At 39.3% G+C, this 19,888-nt stretch overlaps 1 protein-coding gene across 1 annotated transcript in view; it reads left to right on the top strand.

Moving 5' to 3' along the window:
* The first annotated feature begins 9,704 nt into the window (after positions 1-9,704).
* ENPEP (glutamyl aminopeptidase) overlaps positions 9,705-19,888 on the top strand; it is an 86,268-nt gene continuing 76,084 nt past the window's right edge. The window contains exon 1 of the mRNA XM_031010405.3: positions 9,705-10,829. Coding sequence (XP_030866265.3) covers positions 10,186-10,829 — 644 coding nt within the window. The 5' untranslated portion in view covers positions 9,705-10,185. The remainder of the gene's footprint in view (positions 10,830-19,888) is intronic.

The raw sequence follows: 19,888 nt of genomic DNA on the forward strand, positions 1-19,888 counted from the left end.
TTCTTATGGCCTATCCATCTGAGTCATTGCACTGTACCAACAAAGTAAGTCCTAAAATGAGGGGAGGCCAGTATGGGACAGAGCAGCTAGGTGATCACCGAAGACACCTGCTTCTCTCTCTAAGGGTAGCGTTGTTGATACCTATGTACACCAGCCCCCTTGATATTAAGAGTAGCCACATGGACAGGGTGCAGTGGCTCCTGCCTGTAATCCCAGCACTTTGAGAGGCCAAGGCGGGTGCATCACTTGAGGTCAGGAGTTAGAGACCAGCCTGGCCACCATGGTGAAAACCCGTCTCTACTAAAAATATAAAAATTAGCTGGGTGTGGTGGTGCATGCCTGTAATCCCAGCTACTCAGGAGGCTGAGGTGGGAGGATCTCTTGAACCTGGGAAATGGAGGTTGCAGTCAACTGAGATCTTGCCACTACACTCCAGCCTGGGTGACAGAGCGAGACTCCTTCTCAGAAAAAAAATAAATAAATAAAATAAAAAATAAGAGAAGTCATATGATTCCTTATATTAGATTAGAATAGATTAGAATGGCCAATGAGTATAAGTGAAAGTAATGTGCATGACTTCTCGGCTGAGGTGACCAGTCATCCAGTGGAAGCTCCTCATGTTCTCTTCTGTGGCATCCTTGGAGGCGATATGAAGAGGGAGGCACCGCAAGATGAAAGGAGCCTAAATCCCTGAGTCACTGCTTGGAAAAATGTTTCCCAATAGAGTTCTCCAACAAAGAATATGCACCTTGGATGTGGCCAGAGTGAGAAATCAATTTTTACTGTGTTCTATCACAGATATATTGGTACTCTTTATCTCGGCATTAGACTCATCTTATTAATACACAGCATAATTGGCCAGATTGGGGTTGGTCTGAAGATAGCTGGCAAGTGAATGATATCAAGTGTGAAATTTACAGGAGATTAGAGAAGGATTGATCATTGAGGTCTGTCTGGATCAATGAAGGTTTGCTTGGGAAGAGAGGTAAGTTGGGTCCTGAGAATGTATTAGAAAAGAGGGAGAGGAAAAGAAACCCAGGCAGGAGCACGGTGATGACAATGTGTAATTTATATCTTTAAGACATAAATAGATCAGTTTGGCTTGGAGGTAAATTTGAAAAGGGATTTTGAGAGGCTAGGAACCCTTTGGAGAGAAAGGAAGTGGGGTTTTGAGTCCCATACCAAGAACTTATCTTATCAGTGAGTGGGACTCACTGAAGATGTTTGCATAGTGCAATGGCAATGTGAAAGATGATTCTAGGAAAAAGTGAAGAGATAGGAGAGAAAAAAGAAAAGAAAAACCCAGCCAGTTAAGGTGCAGGAGAGGAGATGGGTGGCAGGTAGTGAAGGACAGGAAGTGAGAACTTCCTGTTCTCCTCAGCCCTGTCTTTCACTCTCCCATGAGTATCTTGCACTCAGGCCATGTTTGTGCTCCTCGAAGTGTGGCAGCAGTATTATCGTCCACCCAAAAGCCATTTTCCCCTTCTTATTTGCCAACAAATATTCCGACTTTGTGGCAGCAATGTGTCCTGTTCTGGAGATGTACTGGTGTTATTCAAGTCAGTCACTTCTATTACATTCCTCTCAACAGAATATGGTTGAAATTACAGAAGGAACTCATGATTCAGGCCTGGACAAGGCGATATCAGGGGAAGCCTGCTGAGGGCTTCTGGGAAAGATCTTCTTCACTGATAAAAGGAAAGAACTACCTAAGAGAAAATCTTTTACTCTTCTTCCCTCTCTCCACTTCTTACTTTCGAATGATATTGTGATAGTTGAAGCTGTGGCAGTCAGCTTGAGTCCACACAGTAGAGATGGTGGAATGAAAAGACAGGCAGAGCTTAGTTTCTTGATAGCATCATTGAGCGCCAAGGCATGTTGATAGTCTCTACCTCCAGACTCTTTTTTTGAGATAAGATCTCACTCCGTTGCCCAGGCTGGAGTGCAGTGGTGTAATCACAGCTCACTGCAGCCTCGACCTTCCAGGCTCAAGTGACTCTCCTGCCTCAGCCTCCCGAGTACCTGGGACTACAGGCATGCACCATCACACCCAGCTAATTTTTGTATTTTCTGTAGAGACAGAATCTAATTATGTTGCCCAGGCTGATCTCAAACGCCAGGGCTCAAGCGATCTACTTGCCTCAGCCTCCCAAAGAGCTGGGATTATAGGCGTGAGCCACCACATCCGGCCCCAGACTTCTTATGATGAGAGATAATTAGATGTCTTAATAGATTAAGCCACAATTAGCTAAATTTTCTGTTATTTGGAACTAGAAGAATTCCTGACTACTCCAAAATAAATTCCTTCTCAAAAGGTATTAATATCTAAAGTTTTTGTATGCTCCAACCCATGGTGGGCTGTAGCTGATGATTTCACACATGGAGACATATCTGAATCCTGAGTAAAGAGATTTAAACAGTGAAGCTAAGACCCTTACAATACATGCACATAAATATCTTAAGCCCAGGTACAAATGATAAACCAAGAATGAAAGAGTCACATGAAAACCCTTTAAAAGCTGAATGGAAAGCGAGATATCAAAGGAAATTATCTAAAATACAGAAGTCAAACAATCCACCAGACTAGCCATCACTGAGGACAGTAGAAATAAATGAGGCAAAGCATTCAGAAGATGGAAGGAAATTACTGTACCCCCAAGAAATAGTGTTATTTTGCCCTGGATTTGTATATCATTGACCTTAAAAAAGCATCTGTAATGAAAGCTTCAAAATCAGAGGTGGGTATAAGATTTCCCCAGACATAAATTTAATGAAAGATTCAAATAAAATCAGTGGGAGTCATATTGCTTATACAAAATGACATACAGCCTGTTAACTGAACAAATAATTTATTAACACTGTAAACAAATATTATGCCACGAAGACAACTGGAAAATAAACACACAAAAATCTTTGAAACCATGAGCAACATACCTCCCAAAGGACAAAAACCAAATTGTCAAGTATATCTTTAGAAAATCCGAAGTGAATGAAAAAAGAGAGTGTGTTCTTATTCAAAAAGCTAATATTCTATCTCATTGTGATCCTCTTTCTACTTGAAAAACAACTATTCTGTCCTGAGGCTAGGTTTTCATTTGTGTTTTTATTTAGTGCTTTTCCAACATTTGAAGTGCCTGGGACATTATGGTTTTCAATAAATGTTTGTTGAGTGAATATGTAAAATCTGCTGTACTCTTTTTCTGTGGCTGCTGTAACAAATTACTACGGACTTGGCTTAAAATAACAGAAATGTATTCTTTCACATTTTTGGAGGCCAGAAGTCCAAAATGAATATCACTAGGCCAAAATCAAGGACAGCAGGGTCATCTTGATCCAGAAGCTGTAGGGGAGAATCTGTTGCTTCCCTCTTCTGGTGACTGCCAGCATTCCTTGGCTTGTGGCTGCATCACTCCAATCTTAAAGACCAGCACCTTCAACAGCACCTTCAAACCTCTCTCTGCTCTGTCTTTACATCACCTCTGTCTGTGTGTAAAATCTCACTGCCTCCCTTTTATAAGGACACATGAGATCATATATTAGGACCTATCCTAATAGTACAGGATAATCTTCCATCTCAAGATCTTAAACTTAATCATATCTGCAAAGACGCTTTAAAAAAACTATATTTTTTAACATGCACAGGTTCCAGGGATTATCAAGTGGATATCTTTTGGAGGGGGGCATGTTTTTTTTTCAGCTTAAGACAAAAGCATTCTAAAAAAGTCATAAACTGAAAACAGAAGAGATGCTAAATAAAGAGAACAGCAACAGGAGAAATAATGTTTCTATTACCCATATGGATGACTTTGATCATCTTAATGCAGTTAAAGTCTTTACTTCCAAGGAAAACAAAAATTGAAGACAACTTTATTTTGTTAAAGTTAATGTGGCAATAAAGAAATTTTCAAACCAAACAGCTAGCACTAATAAATAAAAATTGTAAAATTATAGGCCTTTTCTTTGAAATAAATAATTAATATTACCTAAGGTAAAGAAAGGGTCTATTAGAATTTTTGTGGAGAACATAATCCAAAATAATCATTGCTAGTATAATTCACTTGGACTCTTTATGGAGTAAAAGAATATTGGATGAAATAGTTTCCCTATACCAACATTATTTTTGCAGACTTCTGCAGATAGAAGAGAAGAAAATATTGCCGAGAATTCTGATACCATAAAGGCTGAAAGGAAATGTTGAGTAAATTAAACATTTCAGGAAGTTTTAAAACTCTGCAGAATACAGGACTATTATTTAGTGCACTGAAAAAATATATATAATTTCAAAATTCTTAGAACAACAGAAATCTAGACTATATTATCACTATTATTTTTCTCCTGCTGTTTTTATATCCAACCACTTTCTCCCAATGCATTATTGCACATTAGGGAACTCAATACAAAAGCAGTTAAAAATTATAGGAATCATAAATATCTTAGTTTTATTTTGTTTGCTTTTCTAAATATTTTCAAAATCTCTACCTGCTGAGAACAAGGCAGGGCTTTACATATATGCCTTTAAGAATATTAAGAATATTCACTATTATTTCTTTTAAGGCTCACATTTTGAAGTTTATCTTAGCATTCCTTACCTAATAAATATTTGTTGAAAAGTAAATATTTATTTAGTCAACAAATATTTGTTGACTTATTGAATGAATGAATAAATGAATAAATAAATAGTGGCTGAGAAACACTTTTCTGGCAGCAGGGGGTGGGGGGGCGGGGGAAGCAAGTGAAGTGAACAGATTCTCTCTAGAGTGATCCAAATGGCTAACAGGAGCATAATTCTTGCTTGTGAAATGACATCTCTTGGCATTCGGGGATTAGTGGTGAGAGACATTATGAGCATCAGTCTGGGTATCCCAGAAAACTGCAGAGAATTCTCAAATCAGCCTGGAAACAACAAGGAATAGAGAAGATAGAAACGTATTGTTTCACTGATTTTTATTTTTATTTTTTATTTTTTTGAGACAGAGTCTTGCTCTGTTGCCCAGGCTGGAGTGCAGTGACGTGATCTCTGCTCACTGCAACCTCACCCTCTGGGTTCAAGAGATTCTCCTGCCTCAGCCTCCTAAGTAGCTGGAATTACAGGTGCCCACCACCACGCCCAGCTAATGTTTGTACTTTTAATTGAGATGGAGTTTGACCATGTTGGCCAGGCTGGTCTTCAACTCCTGGCCTCAAATGATCCACCTGCCATGGCCTCCCAAAGTGCTGGGATTACAGGCGTGAGCCACTGCACCTGGCCTGATTTTTATTTTTTATTAAATTATGTTTGGTGTGTTTTGGAGGTTTATTTTCCTTCTCATCTATTTTGAAAGTCCTCCTTTTTCCTCTCTCTTTCCTTTGCCTCTTGTCTCTTTCTTCTTCTCCTTTTCCTCATCTTTCCTCCCTCTCCCTTTATTGCGCCAGTCATTGGACAAATTCATCATTTTCCCACCAATAAAAATTAGATGTGGCATGCTGAACATTTTATGTCTGAAAACTACTCCTGACATCTGCATCAGTTTTCAGCTCTTGGAAAAAGTTAATCTAGTTCACTTAGTCTTAAAACCAACTGAACCTTTTAAAACAGTTGTTGACGCCAAATAAAAGATGACAAATAGGGCACAGGCATTGGAAATACAGGTGAATTTATCAGTATCATAAAGAACATTGCCAATATGGCTTTAGACCTCACGGTTAGCCAAGTCAGTTGCAATGACTCTCTCCTTTTTCAACTCTTACAGCTCACTAAACCTTTAAAGTTTGGAAATGCCTGAATTGACCAAGGGTGTTTATAGAATTTATGAGTTTAATAATAGTGGCCCTGTGGCAAGATGGAAAGAAACTGGTTCGGGCCCTCCTTGTTCCCTATGTATACAGCCTAATTTGCAGATTCTATTTCCTCCATTGTGAATCTAACTTGACACTTTTTTTTTTTTTTTTTTGAGACTGAATCTCACTCTGTCGCCCAGGCTGGAGTGCAATGGCATGATCTCGGCTCACTGCAACCTCTGCCTCCTGGGTTCAAGCAGGATTCTCCCACCTCAGCCTCCCGAGTAGCTGGGATTACAGGCACCCGCCATCATGCCCGGCTAAGTTTTGTATTTTTGCAGAGTCGGGGTTTCACTGTGTTGGCCAGGCTAGTCTTGAACTCCTGACCTCAGGTGATCAGCCTTGAACCATAGCATTCAGCTCAGATCACTGATTAAAGGGCCAGCCAAATAATCACACGGTAGTGTTAATTGCTGACTACATTTTCTGAGATGCTCCTAGTGCCCAGGTGAGCCAACAGCACATGTTATGGTATGGATATGGCTTGTTTGTTCCAACAGAAACACATGTTGAAATCGGATCCCCAGTGGCAGTGTTGCGAGGTGGGGTCTAACGGGAGGTGTTTAGGTCATGACAACTCTACCCTCATGGGTGGCTTGGTGCCCTTCTGTATTCTACAACAGTAAATGAATTCTTGCTCTGGCAAGACTGAATTGGTTATTGTGGGAATGAATTAGCTCCCGTGAGACTGTGCTGTCATAGAGCCAGGATGCACCTTGGGTTTTGCCACTTTACACATGTCTGCTTCCCTTTTGACATTCCCTAATGTTGTAATGGTGTGAAAGCCCTCACCAGAAGCCAAGCACGTGCTGGTGCCATGCTTCTTGTGCTTCCTAGCCTACAGAAATGTGAACTAAGTAATCCTCTTTTCTCTGTAAATTACCCAGCCTCAGGCATATGTTATAGCAACAAAAAACAGACTAAGACAGCACCGTGTATACACAGAAGGCCCAATAGCACTGTAGGATGTGTAATTCCTGGTACCTAATAGAAAAGCTTTAAATGGAAGCTCTAAGTGAAAAAGAGAGGTGCATACTTGGCCTTTGATGTTACAGTGAGTCTCTTGCATCAGTCTACCACCTATGGGAAGGAATTTGCCAAGAATTTCCTCACCTACTCAAGATCAGATGTGATTTCCAGGTCTTCACCCCAGGGAATGTCTTTCTAGTCTTTTCTGGAATTCGAACAGAGTTTCTCTCAACATTCCTGGCACAGTATGTCTGTTAACCCCTCCCATTCTGGATTATTATTTTTCCTTCCTCTCCTTGTTCATTTATTTGTTCATTTGTTATTCACTAAGCAATCAATAAACATTTATTGAGTATTGAATAGGGAACAGATATCTATTGAATGTTAAATAAGGAACAGGAGCAGATACTGGAATTTTAGTACTCAAAGTAGATCATGATAATGTATGTATCAAAAGGGATGGAGATTGTCATATAGAACCTACAGTAAACTGTTGTTCTTTCACTCCACTGGCTTGGACCTAATAAGTGGAAATTGACCAGCAGTAGTCTTTTGAAATTATTTATATCCAATGTAGATTCATTCAACGTTAAGATTACCCAATATCGACTATTTAATCTAGGAGGGTGCCTGTGATGGTGCACATGCTGGCCCTTCTACCTCTGCTCATCTGGCTGTATTAGGTAACCCTAATATGCTGATCCTCACAAGATGTGGTGCCCTTCATTGGATGCAGTCAGCTCACCGTTGGTACTAATAAGATACCGTGGCTAGAACTGGGCTGTGGACTCAAAACCTACACACACACACACCCCATATGTGGACTTAGGGTATTTTATTTCTTCTGGCAAAAAAAAATACATTTAAATAGTATATTCCTTATGGTAGAATTTCAGGCAGAGTAGTAGAGCTTTTTCATAGCAGGTGGCCATTCTTAATCTTCCTTAAGTGTACCCAACCCAAAGGTCTATTATCTTCTCTGTACATAAGACCTGGTGATAAGATTGTTGTCTTTCTAAATAAGGGCAAGTTTAAGAGATTTCATATATGTTTGCCACAAGGTCAAGTTTAAGAGATTTCAAATGTTTGCCACATCTGAGATTTTAAAAAATACTTCCAGTTTAACATAATTTTATGTACATTCTTCCAAATACTTTTTGCTTTTCCTTTCACTGTGCTTAGGTAAATTTGAGCCACATTTTTGCCTTTCGTTCCTAAGAAACATATCAAAATATTTGACCTATCAAACATTTATTGAAATGTCAGATGATCTTTTCAATAAAAAGAGGGTTTCAAGGGCTAAAATTCAGGAAGTTAATGTGCCAAACTTAAACATACTATGATCTCAAGAAGTTTAGGATTGCTTCAGAATGTAAAATTAATCAATACAAGATGGGCCTACAATTTAGAAAAACATATCCCTTTTTCCTTTAATCCTTTTTCTGTTACTACTATTTTGTGAGAAAAACAACAGAAATGTTACAGAGTAAAATGGACCTGTTTGCTTTTAAAGTTTTTTTTTGTTTGTTTGTTTAGTTTGTAATTTAGAACCGTTTGAAACAATGTTTCTCAGAGTGTGCTCTGTGGAACATAGGACCCTCAAAAGGTACCTCACCAGAAAAAGCTGTCTTGTCAACTAAATGGGGAAAGTACTCCATCGCGTTTCCTCTCTGGGAGGCTCATAATGTGTGTCACCATCTGGAGGCTCTGCAAGAATGGAGAGTAGTAAAAGAAGATTTTTCACTTTAAACCAGCATTGTTTGCTTGGCAAGTAGATCTGTTAATATCCATGGATTGTATCTGGGGAAATACCAAGTTTTTCATAGTTACTTAACCCTTGAATATTTATCCTCCTCAGAGCATGGAAGCAGTAGAATGCAATAGTTGATATATGGACTTTAATTTTTTTAATTTTATTTATTTATTTATTTTGAGATGGAGTCTTGCTCTGTCACACAGGCTGGAGTACAGTGGCACGATCTCTGCTCACTGCAACCTCCGCCTCCCAGCTTCAAGCAATTCTCCTGCCTCAGCCTCCTGAGTAGCTGGGATTACAGATGTGTACCACCACGCCTGGCTAATTTTTGTATCTTTAGTAGAGACAGGGTTTCACCACGTTGGCCAGGCTGGTCTCAAACTCCCGACTGCAGGTGATCCACCCGCCTCAGCCTCCCAAAGTGTTGAGATTACAGGCGTGAGCCACCACACCTGGCCAGATATATGGACTTTAGACTCAGACAACGTGGGTTCAAACCCCAGTTCTGCTATTTGCCAGGTGTGTGACCTTGAGCAATAGCTTAACCTCTCTAAATGTCAGTCCATAGCTAAGCTGCCAGTAAATATGAAGTTCATTGCGATTTTTCTTCCTGAGCTTGCCATTCAGAAACAAAATGATAGATTTGCATGGATGATGGATTTCCCAACAGGTCAATTTTCACATCTGGAATCTACTTTAAACGTGCTCTACCACATCAAAGTCTAAGGAAGTCAATCTCACTTGGAGGCACACTGCAGAGACAAGCAGGCCTTCTTCCTTGTCCCTCTGTCCTTTCAGACTTCTCCCCCTCTTGTTCCCTCTCTCTTTTTAAGCTTTCCAGCTCCACTACTGCTTTGGCTAATTTCTTTGGGTTCCCTCTCTCTCATTCACCCAGCACCAGCTGAACTGATATAGGGTTACCTGGCTATGCTTTCCTAATCTAATTCGACAAATATTTACTGAGTACCTAGGTGGGCCTTGAATCACCCTGAGCACCCAATTCCAGGATATGACTTCTTCAAAGGACAGAATTGGAATGTTTACATAATATGAGGGGAAAAAAAAATAAAAGAAAACACTTAGCTTCTTTGGCAAGCTATCTGATAAAATAGCTGAAATTCAAGAAGCCCTTTAGTTAGGAGGGAGAGATTGCGAACACAACAGGAAGAAGCCCCAGGCTGAGTGGCAAAGGTTGAGATTTTCTATCGTAAGCACACCTCACCCAAACGCTTGCTCCCTGAAAGCTGCTGACGGAGCTTTGGCGAGGGCTCATCCTCCCGTTGGCTGATAAGCGAAGCCCTGTTTTATATTTAACTCGCTGCAGTGCAGGAGGGGTAGGGGTGGAGATGCGTCGTTTATAAGGGGAGCTGTGACAATCTTCTTGCCAGCCCTCTTCCTCCCACTCGGCTCCTCTTACGGAGTCCTCATTCCACCCCCCTTGTTTCCGCATTCATCCTGAGTGGCTGGTGGGAACGTGAAAAGGGAGAGGAAAAGGCGCAAGAAGCCAGAGAGAGGGGTGTGGGAAAAGCGAAAACAGGCTGCCAAATCAGGGGATTCCTTCCAATTTAAAAAGGAAGTCTGCTGACGTTAGTTAGTTAAATTTAACATCTTTTTATGTGTAACACTTGACTTTGGAAGCAAAAATGAACTTTGCGGAGAGAGAGGGCTCTAAGAGATACTGCATTCAAACGAAACATGTGGCCATTCTCTGTGCGGTGGTGGTGGGTGTAGGATTAATAGTGGGACTTGCCGTGGGCTTGACCAGATCGTGTGACTCCAGCGGGGACGGCGGGCCGGGCACTGCGCCAGCTCCTTCCCACCTGCCTTCTTCCACGGCCAGCCCCTCAGGTCCTCCTGCCCAGGACCAGGACATCTGCCCGGCCAGTGAGGATGAGAGCGGACAGTGGAAAAACTTTCGACTGCCGGACTTCGTCAACCCAGTCCACTACGACCTGCACGTGAAGCCCCTGTTGGAGGAGGACACCTACACAGGCACCGTGAGCATCTCCATCAACCTGAGCGCTCCCACCCGGTACCTGTGGCTGCACCTCCGGGAGACCAGGATCACCCGGCTCCCGGAGCTGAAGAGGCCCTCTGGGGACCAGGTGCAAGTCCAGAGGTGTTTCGAGTACAAAAAGCAGGAGTACGTGGTGGTCGAGGCGGAGGAAGAGCTTACCCCCAGCAGTGGAGATGGCCTGTATCTCCTGACCATGGAGTTCGCCGGCTGGCTGAACGGCTCCCTCGTGGGATTTTATAGAACCACCTACACGGAGAACGGACAAGTCAAGTAAATATTAATTTTTGCTTTACCTCCCTTAAGCTCACATATCTGCTTTCCATTTCTTTTCCTTTCCTTTTCACTTTCCACTTTTAATTATTTTGTTGGTCTGATCTTGATCGGCTCTTGGTTTCAATTCTGGCTGTCCATCTGGGAAGCCAAAATTGCTGCCCTGTTGTATTTCCAAACCCTGTCATAAAACTTGAAAGTAGTGAATGAGCTTCGTAGAGTCAAAAGTCAGTGTAAGTCTTTTATTCCATCAGGAGAAATCATAATATACTGCACCCTATCTTGAAGATTTCCATAAATTATCTCAGGTTTGAGAACTGCCTTTGGTAAATTTCACTAGTGATATTCCCAGGCTATGTAGCAATATATATATAGCAATATATATGAACTTTTAAAGTGGTATTACACTAAATTTACGTGAAACATCAGTAAATTTCAGTTATTATTTTGTCCTTTTTTTTTTTTTTTTTTGTCCAATGTCTCTTTTTTGGAGAAGAGAGACATTGAAAAATCACATGTGATCCACAGAATTGTCTTTGTGTCTTCATCTGGAAAGGAAGACAGGACTGTGTTTTTTTCTGTCTCCAATGGCCAGGACCATGCTTTACACATAGGCTTTCAGGAAATATTCATTGAGTCCACACATCAGTGGCATAGGTAAATTTGGAGGCTTGTTGATCATGATGCAATGTGCAAACATAGTGCTAAGCCTTTTACAACATAAAAGATATATTAAGTAGTTAAATACATACAAATATTTGTATACAAATATCTATCTAGATAGATAGGTATTTATTCCACTTTCCCACCTATTTGTCTAGCCTTTGTATTGATCAGTGGCTACTACCAGAGCTATGTTAAAGGCATAAACTCTCTCACTGAACTCCGAAAAACTTCCTTCACACTGTGGATGTAGCCCTTGCATCAGGGAGGAAGGCTACACTACACCTTGTGTTGTCTCTGGACTGCTTTGACCTTTGCTGGCTTAGATTCTGAAGAGGTAAATGATTAAGAAAGCTTCTTGTCACAGTTTAGAGATGTGAGTCTTGGGCCAGTCCACCCACAAATATCCCTTTTTTTCTGTTGTTTTAAGCATCTTACAGAGCAAGCAAATTTTTTGGTCAAAATTCTTTCTATTGTTTGTCAGACAGACCCACGGACTAAAACAAAACATTTAAATATTCCTATATTCCTGTGTGGTAAACTGATAAATTGAGTAGAAGTGATAGTTTGAAGAAAATATCTGTAGGGGTCATGCTTATATAGATCTTATACCTTAATACTGCTAGCAAAAAAACACTCTTACCATTTACATATTTTTTCTGTTCATAAAAATTACATCATTGAAAGCATAAAAATTATCAAAAATGATAATCAAAAGAATCTGTAAGTAATTTCACTGCCCAGTGGTAATCCCTGCTAGCATATTAATGTATATTCTAATGTTTTTCTAGGCAATCAAACCTTTAATTGCATTATATCTGTCTATCTATATGCCTTTTTTACTTAATGTCTTGAGAAGTTCCCCTTATTCTTACATGTTTTCAAGAATCTGTTTTTTGTTCTTTATTGAGACAGGGTCTTGCTATGTTGCCCAGGCTGGTCTTGAACTCCTGGACTCAAGCAATGCTCCTGCCACCACTTCCCAAAGTGCTGGGATTATAGGCATGAGCCACTGCACACAGCCAAGAATCTGATTTTAAAGATGTGAAATATTCCATTGCTTGAATACATTGTAATTTTTTAAAACAAATTATATTGTTGAGCATTTGAGTTGTTTCTAGTATTTTATTATTATAAACAAATCATCAAATAACATACTTCTAAATACCTCTTTGTGTGTGCACCTGTTTATTTCCTTAGGTTAGGATATAGTCCTAAAAATAGAATTGCTAGGTCAAAGTGTACAAATATACCAAGTTGTATTAGTTACTTTGTTTATTGATAACATAAATAATACACATTTATTGAAGAAAACTCAGAAAACAGAGAAAATTATAGGAAAACATAAATTCATCCATAAATTCTTTACCCAAGTGTAGCCATTGTTAACATTTAGGCAGAGACTCTTTTAGTACTTTTCTGGACATAGATAGCTGTGGCATAATTATATTATACATAGTAATGTGTAACATGCTTTTTCAATATAGCATCAATGCTTTAAGATGTCATTTGATGTTCTTCCACAAATGACTCGATGGATACATGGTAGGCCATTGTATGACTACAATGTAGTTGATTCACTTTTCGATTAAATATGAGTATTTAAGTTGCTCCTATTTTTTCACCTATAAGGATCTAGAAGAAGGCGCATCCTTATATTGACTATCCTTGTAAATAACTATTTATGGACATTTTCTAATATTTAAGAAAATTCCTAGAAGATGGGCCAAAACTACCTGTGTATAAATGCATGTATGTCTGTGTATATATGTGTACATGCATATACATATATATGCATGAACATGTGTATGCATGTGTGTGTGTATCTCCAAACTGACTTCCAAAAAATATGCCCCAAACTCCATTTCCACCAACAATGTATGAAAGCGACTATTCCTCTGAGCCTTACTAACAATACAATGATTTTTTAAAAGTGTTTGCCAATGGTCGAGGGAAGGGCAATATTCTGAAGAATATCCACCTTAAAGAGATTCTAAAAATTCATTGAAGTGAAAGCGAGTCAAGACTTTTTAAATACTATTGCTAAAACTTTAAAACTGCTTCTTAGATCATAAAGACAAGAGAAATTTTATCTGAGTAAAACCATCAAAATATTTATAAAATAATAAAATAAAATTTTACACATATTAGGAAGGCCAAAAATTGGAACTATGTAGTTTCCATTAATAAGTTTCTATTATGTACTTTATAAGTCTAAAAAAAGCATTATATACACAAATACTCTCACTCTTTGAGTTATTTTAGTGTACCAGTTAATTTTGCCATAAAATATATACCAGAGAGCTGCCCTTCTGAAGCTCAGTTGACTTAACTTTTGATTGGAGATTACGAAATGATGGCAACATCGGTGAGGAAGGCTGATGCTCAGTTCAGTTCTCACTGAGGATTGGTGTTCCCAAGTTTGTATGTTTCATTGGGAGCAGTTGAAGCTCTCACATTACAAAAGATGCTGCCAGTTCTGTACTGCACACACATGGTTTTGGAACAGATCTGGCATCAGCTCAATAACCTCATTTAGGCTAAATGGAATACTTTTTGTTATCCTTGTCTGAAATATTTCAAGCATATGAGAAAAGTGCATCATGCTTTTTTTTCTAGCCTGTGAGTAATATTTTGGCAATGCAGCCTCTAGGAGTTCTCATCCACAGGCTCCATATAAGGGCCACCAGAGGGAGTTCACTGGGGGCAGTGCCTTTCTTTCATACCATAGAGTGAGCTTTGTCATATGTGACGTTTGTATCATTTTAAACGTCATCATAGTAATACATTTGAAGTACGAAGTCAAAATTATATTTTCTGACCTTAACGTAAAATGTAACTCCAGGATTGAGTATTAGCAGTTAGGGATATTAATGTGACAACCACAATGCAAACTAAACAGGATTGCACTCAGTAGTAACCGAAATTACTTAATTTCTGCAAATACAATCAGGACTTTGAGCTTCACAAACTTCACAGCTACCCAAGTTGCTTTCTCTCAAGATCGAGACATGGGGAAGAAAGGGGACAAAATTTAGAATTCCACATTGTCTTTCTGGGGACAGAGTTGTAGTGGGGCGTGGAAGGAGAAAGTTTGAGAAACATCCAGTCGCTTTTCCTTTATCGATCTACCTCTCCCTACTTGCTAGTCTATTCTTCAGGGTCTGAGGAAAACCACTTGGAAGGATTGGAACCTTTGGAATGTTTCTCTGACCACACCCTCCTTCTTCCCATTTTCTCACCGTGTTATGTAGGATTTCCAGCTGTTCCCTTCCCTAAAAGAGTTTCCCTCTACTCAAACTCCAAAGTATATATTTTCTTCTCTCCAAGATTTGGCTTTTCCTTGTCAGCATTTGGATTATGCTTACTTAGCACTTCCCAAAGTATGTACCGCAGAATTCTAGTTGCATGGGGATCTTAGTAGATATTACCAGAAAAATAGCAGGGGAGAGATTCTGTGGCTAAATCAGTTTGTGCAATAATACTAAATACAAAATGATCTGTTTTGGATTTTGTTTTTAATTATGGAACTTTTCAGAGACTTTTTTTTTTTTTTAAAGAGATGAGGTCCAGGCTGGGGTAGAACTCCTGGCTTGAACTCATGAGTTCATGAGTTCAAGTGATCCTCCCACCTGAGCTTTCCGAGTAGCTGGGATTATAGGGTTTTCAGAGGCTTTTATATGATAATGTCCTCTATGTAGTTTCCCAACTGTCTGTGACTATGGATTCTTCTGTGGGGTTCCTAAGAGTAGAGATATATGTCTTTCCTTCACTGTTTGGCACACAGTGAGCACTCAAATATTCTCAAATGGAATATATGGAAATATTTTCATACAAGCGCTCACATGACTAGTATCCTCTGGCAAATGCTGGGACACATTGCATTACCACAGCTCCTCTCCCATAAACGAGCCTAACTTCCACCAATAACATCTCTACATTCCCACTTAGGGTGAAAATTTTCCCTTGGTTCCTTTTCCGCCTACCCTGTGGAAGGGAAGAGTTTATATGTGTGTGTGTGTATATATATATATATATATATATATATTTGTACTTAGGAATGCAATCTCCATAGTTTAAAGGCAGAGAAACAGTGGAATTGACAGGAAGTACAACCGGAATTTTAGAGATCATTTCTAGTTTGGGCTTCCAAGGTGTTCTTCGTAACGCTAGTAGGATTTAAGCTGAATTTTGATGTTCTGGTGGGAGTTCAGCAGCAGAGACAAGTGAGAAACTAAAATCAGGCAAAAAGGAAAGGCACCAAGTCAGAAAAGCAGAGTGGGGACAAGAAAATTAGTTTGTAGGGGAAGTTTATATGAACAGGCTAGCTAGGTATCACTGAGGAAAACCCTTATGGAGGAAAAGGAAAAATAGCCATGATAGGCATTATGAAGGGGAAATTACCCCATGACTTTTTGGATACGGATGGCGAAAGAAAGAGTTAACTCAACCATACACTTGGATATGTGAAAGATATTGGAGCAATCCAGGACAGAGAAGATAAGGATCAGATAGGAAAAGTGATTTCAGGTTAGAGAAGAGAGGGCACAATGGAGAAAATAGTTTGGAGGTAAAGTAGTCAAGATTTGCAGATTGATTGACTATGAGGAAGGGTGAGTTAAAGTTGTGGGTCTAGGATACCCCAGCTAGCCTTCACCTCAATTGATATTGGAAATAGGTGGGAAGTAGCCAGGTTAGAAGGGAAGGTCATAAGTTCAGTGTCAGATGTGTTGATGGCTTGTCAGACATCTAGGAAGAGATGACTAGTAGGCACTTGCATAAGTATGTCTGAAGCACAAGGTTAGAGCTTGTAATAAAGATTTAGGAGTCGAGTGGAAACATCGGTGAGATAATCATCATTAAGTGTGTGTGTGTAATGTATTCTTACCTGCATGGATGTGTATGTATACTCAAGCACATGTAGTTTTGATCTTGAAATTTTTGTCGTATGTCAGTTTGTTCATTATATTCTTAGATTAGTATGCTGAACTATTATCCCATTGTCAATAAAAATGTCAATAAAGAATAGATTTTGGGTTGGGCAAGACGGCTCATGCCTGTAATCCCAGCATTTTGGAAGGCTGAGGTGGGCGGATCACCTGAGGTCAGGAGTTCGAGAGCAGCCTGGCTAACATGGTGAAACCCCGCCTCTACTAAAAATACAAAAATTAGCCGGGGGTAGTGGCACATGCCTGTAATCCCAGCTACTCTGGAGGCTGAGGCAGGAGAATTGCTTGAACCCAGGAGGCGGAGGTTGTAGTGAGTCAAGATCGCGCCACTGCTCTCTAGCCTGGGTGACAGAGTGAGACTCCATCTCAAACAAACAAAAAAAGAATACATTTTCTTTTTGGTCTTGTTTACTTGTTGCAGGAGGCTAAGTAAATTTCTTTTATTTTGGAAGCAAGAAAACAAAAAGAAATTTTACTTGACCTTGAATATCTTCTACATAGAAAAAAAACAATTGGAAAATAAAGTTAAATAACTAACTGGTTCATTCAAACCACCATAAAAATACATAGAGGTCTGAACAATCTAGAGGGGTTGTTTTTCACCAAGCTGCTCCTCTATGTATTTCTGGAACCCTTTATTTAGTCTATATAGACCCCTAGCAATTGTGACTACCTGTCCCGAATCAGAAGCTCTGTGTTTAAGGATTTCACTCAAAGCTTGCTGTTTATTTTACTGGTTCAACTTATAAAATTGCTCAGCACAGCCAGAGAGTCTTCACTGGAAACAGCATGCCAGATGATTTATGAGATAATTAGGTACCTTTTTTGGTTTTTTTTTTTTTTAGAGTCAATTCAGAGTGATCCAAGCCATAACTTGTGCCATCGCCCATTCTCCCTCAGTTTTCTTAAAGTCACCTTGATCTGATCCACTCAGAGATGCCAGAGAAATGCTCTTCCCTTTTGGAAATGACAAAATTGCATAGACTATCATTTTATTGTGCTAGGTCTAGTAAGTGACTTATTAATGTGGCATAGGGAGGCCCTTGTGGGAAGGTGGTTTACTCCAACACATTTGGTCTGGCGCGATAATTATTCAGGACGTACCCACAAGTCACTCCTGAACATATTGTGCTATTAGTCAGCCTTTTTCTCTTAATTTGCAACACAAGTCATCTGATTTTAATCACTGAATAAAATCTTCCCAAAGAAGTTGTGATCTAGAATTGTTTTGTATTGTTACCTCTTATTCCTTGTTTTCAACTTTGCACACACTTAGAAAAGTTTAGGGCCAACTGATGGAATTTAGGATATATAAAAAGGAGCTTTTGAGTTATTCTGAAGTTCATGAGAAAAAGAACAGGTTACCATTTTAAAAATGCTTATATTGCCTATAGTGTATATACACCAAGTAATTTTGTTCCAGTATATATTGCAGTCAAATGAAAGGATTTGAAATATTTCAGATTGTGAAAGTGCTATGTCAGAAAGCACGGTTAGCATTCTAGATTTATAAGATGTAGAATGAGGTATATCCTAACCACATTATGTAAATTTTAAGGGAGTTTCAAATGTATTACTACATGTAATCTACCCCTTCTCACTTCCCCATAACGCTGTGAGAAGGCCATACATGCTCTGGTGACCAGGTTTTACAGATGAGGACACTAAAAGTCTGGGGTTTTGTGACTTGGTCAAGATCACACTTTAGTAGCTGAAGTGGATTAGAATGTAAGAATGTTTGCTCTTAGAAAAGGGTTTTCCCCATAAAATCATATTGGCTCTGAACTTTAAAAAAGAAAAAGAAAATAAACATTATATAGCTCTTCGGGTTGATGAATGTCACTGTATCTATATCTGGGTCACTGTGATTGAGTTAGACTTGCTGTGACTGGCATTTGCTGAGAGGACCACTGAGCTGGACCAAACACACCGCACAGAGAACTCTCCCACACTGTTCTGTTCCATGTCTGTTGGCAAGCTCAGGAATACGTTAGTTTAGGAAGGTAGTTTTTGCCTAAAATCAAGCAGAATGTCTTTTAAAGAGAGAAGGTGAGAAAAGGATTGAAAATTATTTTCTTTCCTGGGATCTTAGGAATATATATTATATATATTATATTATATATATTATATTATATATATTCATATTCTGGCATCCAGCCAAGAGTAAAATAGAGTATTTGAAAACATACCCCATGGCTATAGCTTAGGAAAGTGTAATTCCACTTCCTCCTTCCTCTCACCTCCCACACACGAAGATGTGTGTGGTGCGTGCATGCACGCACGCACACTCACACACACTCATCTTCTCAAATTAGTCAGCTGGCCTATTTCTGAGGTGTGACTCAGAGGAGACATTCTTGCAAGGAGTGACTTTTCCTTTTCCCCTGCCTCTGGAAGACATCAGAAGTCAGAAGAATTCAGAAGGAAAAGGCAGCTGACTAAACATGGGGTTGGAGCTTCGTGGATCTTATAAAACTTTCAAACTCTGGGAAAGTGTACAGGCTTTTTTAGAGTCTGATATACTTGCAATTAACTACAATCTGCAAGATGTTTAGAAACTTCAATTGACTAAACTGTTAATGTCACAAAACTAGTCAATGATTGTTCTATTGCAGAATGAATTCTTAACTGAGGCTTTTCTTGGGTAACTTTATTGTGACATAATTTCAGACTCATAGGAAAGTTATAAGAATGGTACTAGGAATTCCTAGAAATACTTAACCTAGATTCACCAATTGTTTGCGTTTTAGCCTGTACCCCTTCCCCTTCCTTTCCAGAGCACATGGAAACATCCTCTCCCTTTACCCCTCGACATCAGAGCATATTTCTTAAGCACGGGGGCATTCTCTAAAATAAACATAGTACAGTCATCAAAATCAAGAAATTTAACATTAATACAACTATCTGATTCACAGTCTGTAATAAAATTTTATCAACTAGCCTAATGATGTCTTTATAAACGATTTTTCCCCCAGTCCAGTACCCAGTCTGGAATGGTGCATTGCACTTAGCGTCATGCCCTTTTAGACTCCTTTAAACTGAAACCAGTCCCTTAGTCCTTCTTTGTCTTTCTAAAGTTAATATTTTTGAAGAATACAGGCTGGCTATTTTGAGAATGTCCCTCAGTTGTAGTTTGTCTGATTTTCCTCATGATTTAAAAATGCAAGTTAAGTTTTTTTTTTTTTTTTTCTGTCAGGACTATCACAGAAGTGATGTGTCTCTCTCAGGAAATCACATTAGAGACACATTGTGCTGATTTGAACTATTATTAGTGATGCTTCCTTTGATAGCTTGCTTAAGGTAGTGTCCACCAAGTGTCTCCATTGTAAAGTTACAAGGTTTCTCTTTAGGTAACTTTCAGGGAGTTTTTGAAACCTTGCAAATATCCCTTCCTCACCAAACTTTCACCCCCTGGTTTTGGCATCCACTGATGATTTTTTAAAATAA

The sequence above is a fragment of the Gorilla gorilla genome, chromosome 3 (assembly GCF_029281585.2).
Source record: "Gorilla gorilla gorilla isolate KB3781 chromosome 3, NHGRI_mGorGor1-v2.1_pri, whole genome shotgun sequence".
In the NCBI taxonomy this organism is placed as follows: Eukaryota; Metazoa; Chordata; class Mammalia; order Primates; family Hominidae; genus Gorilla; species Gorilla gorilla.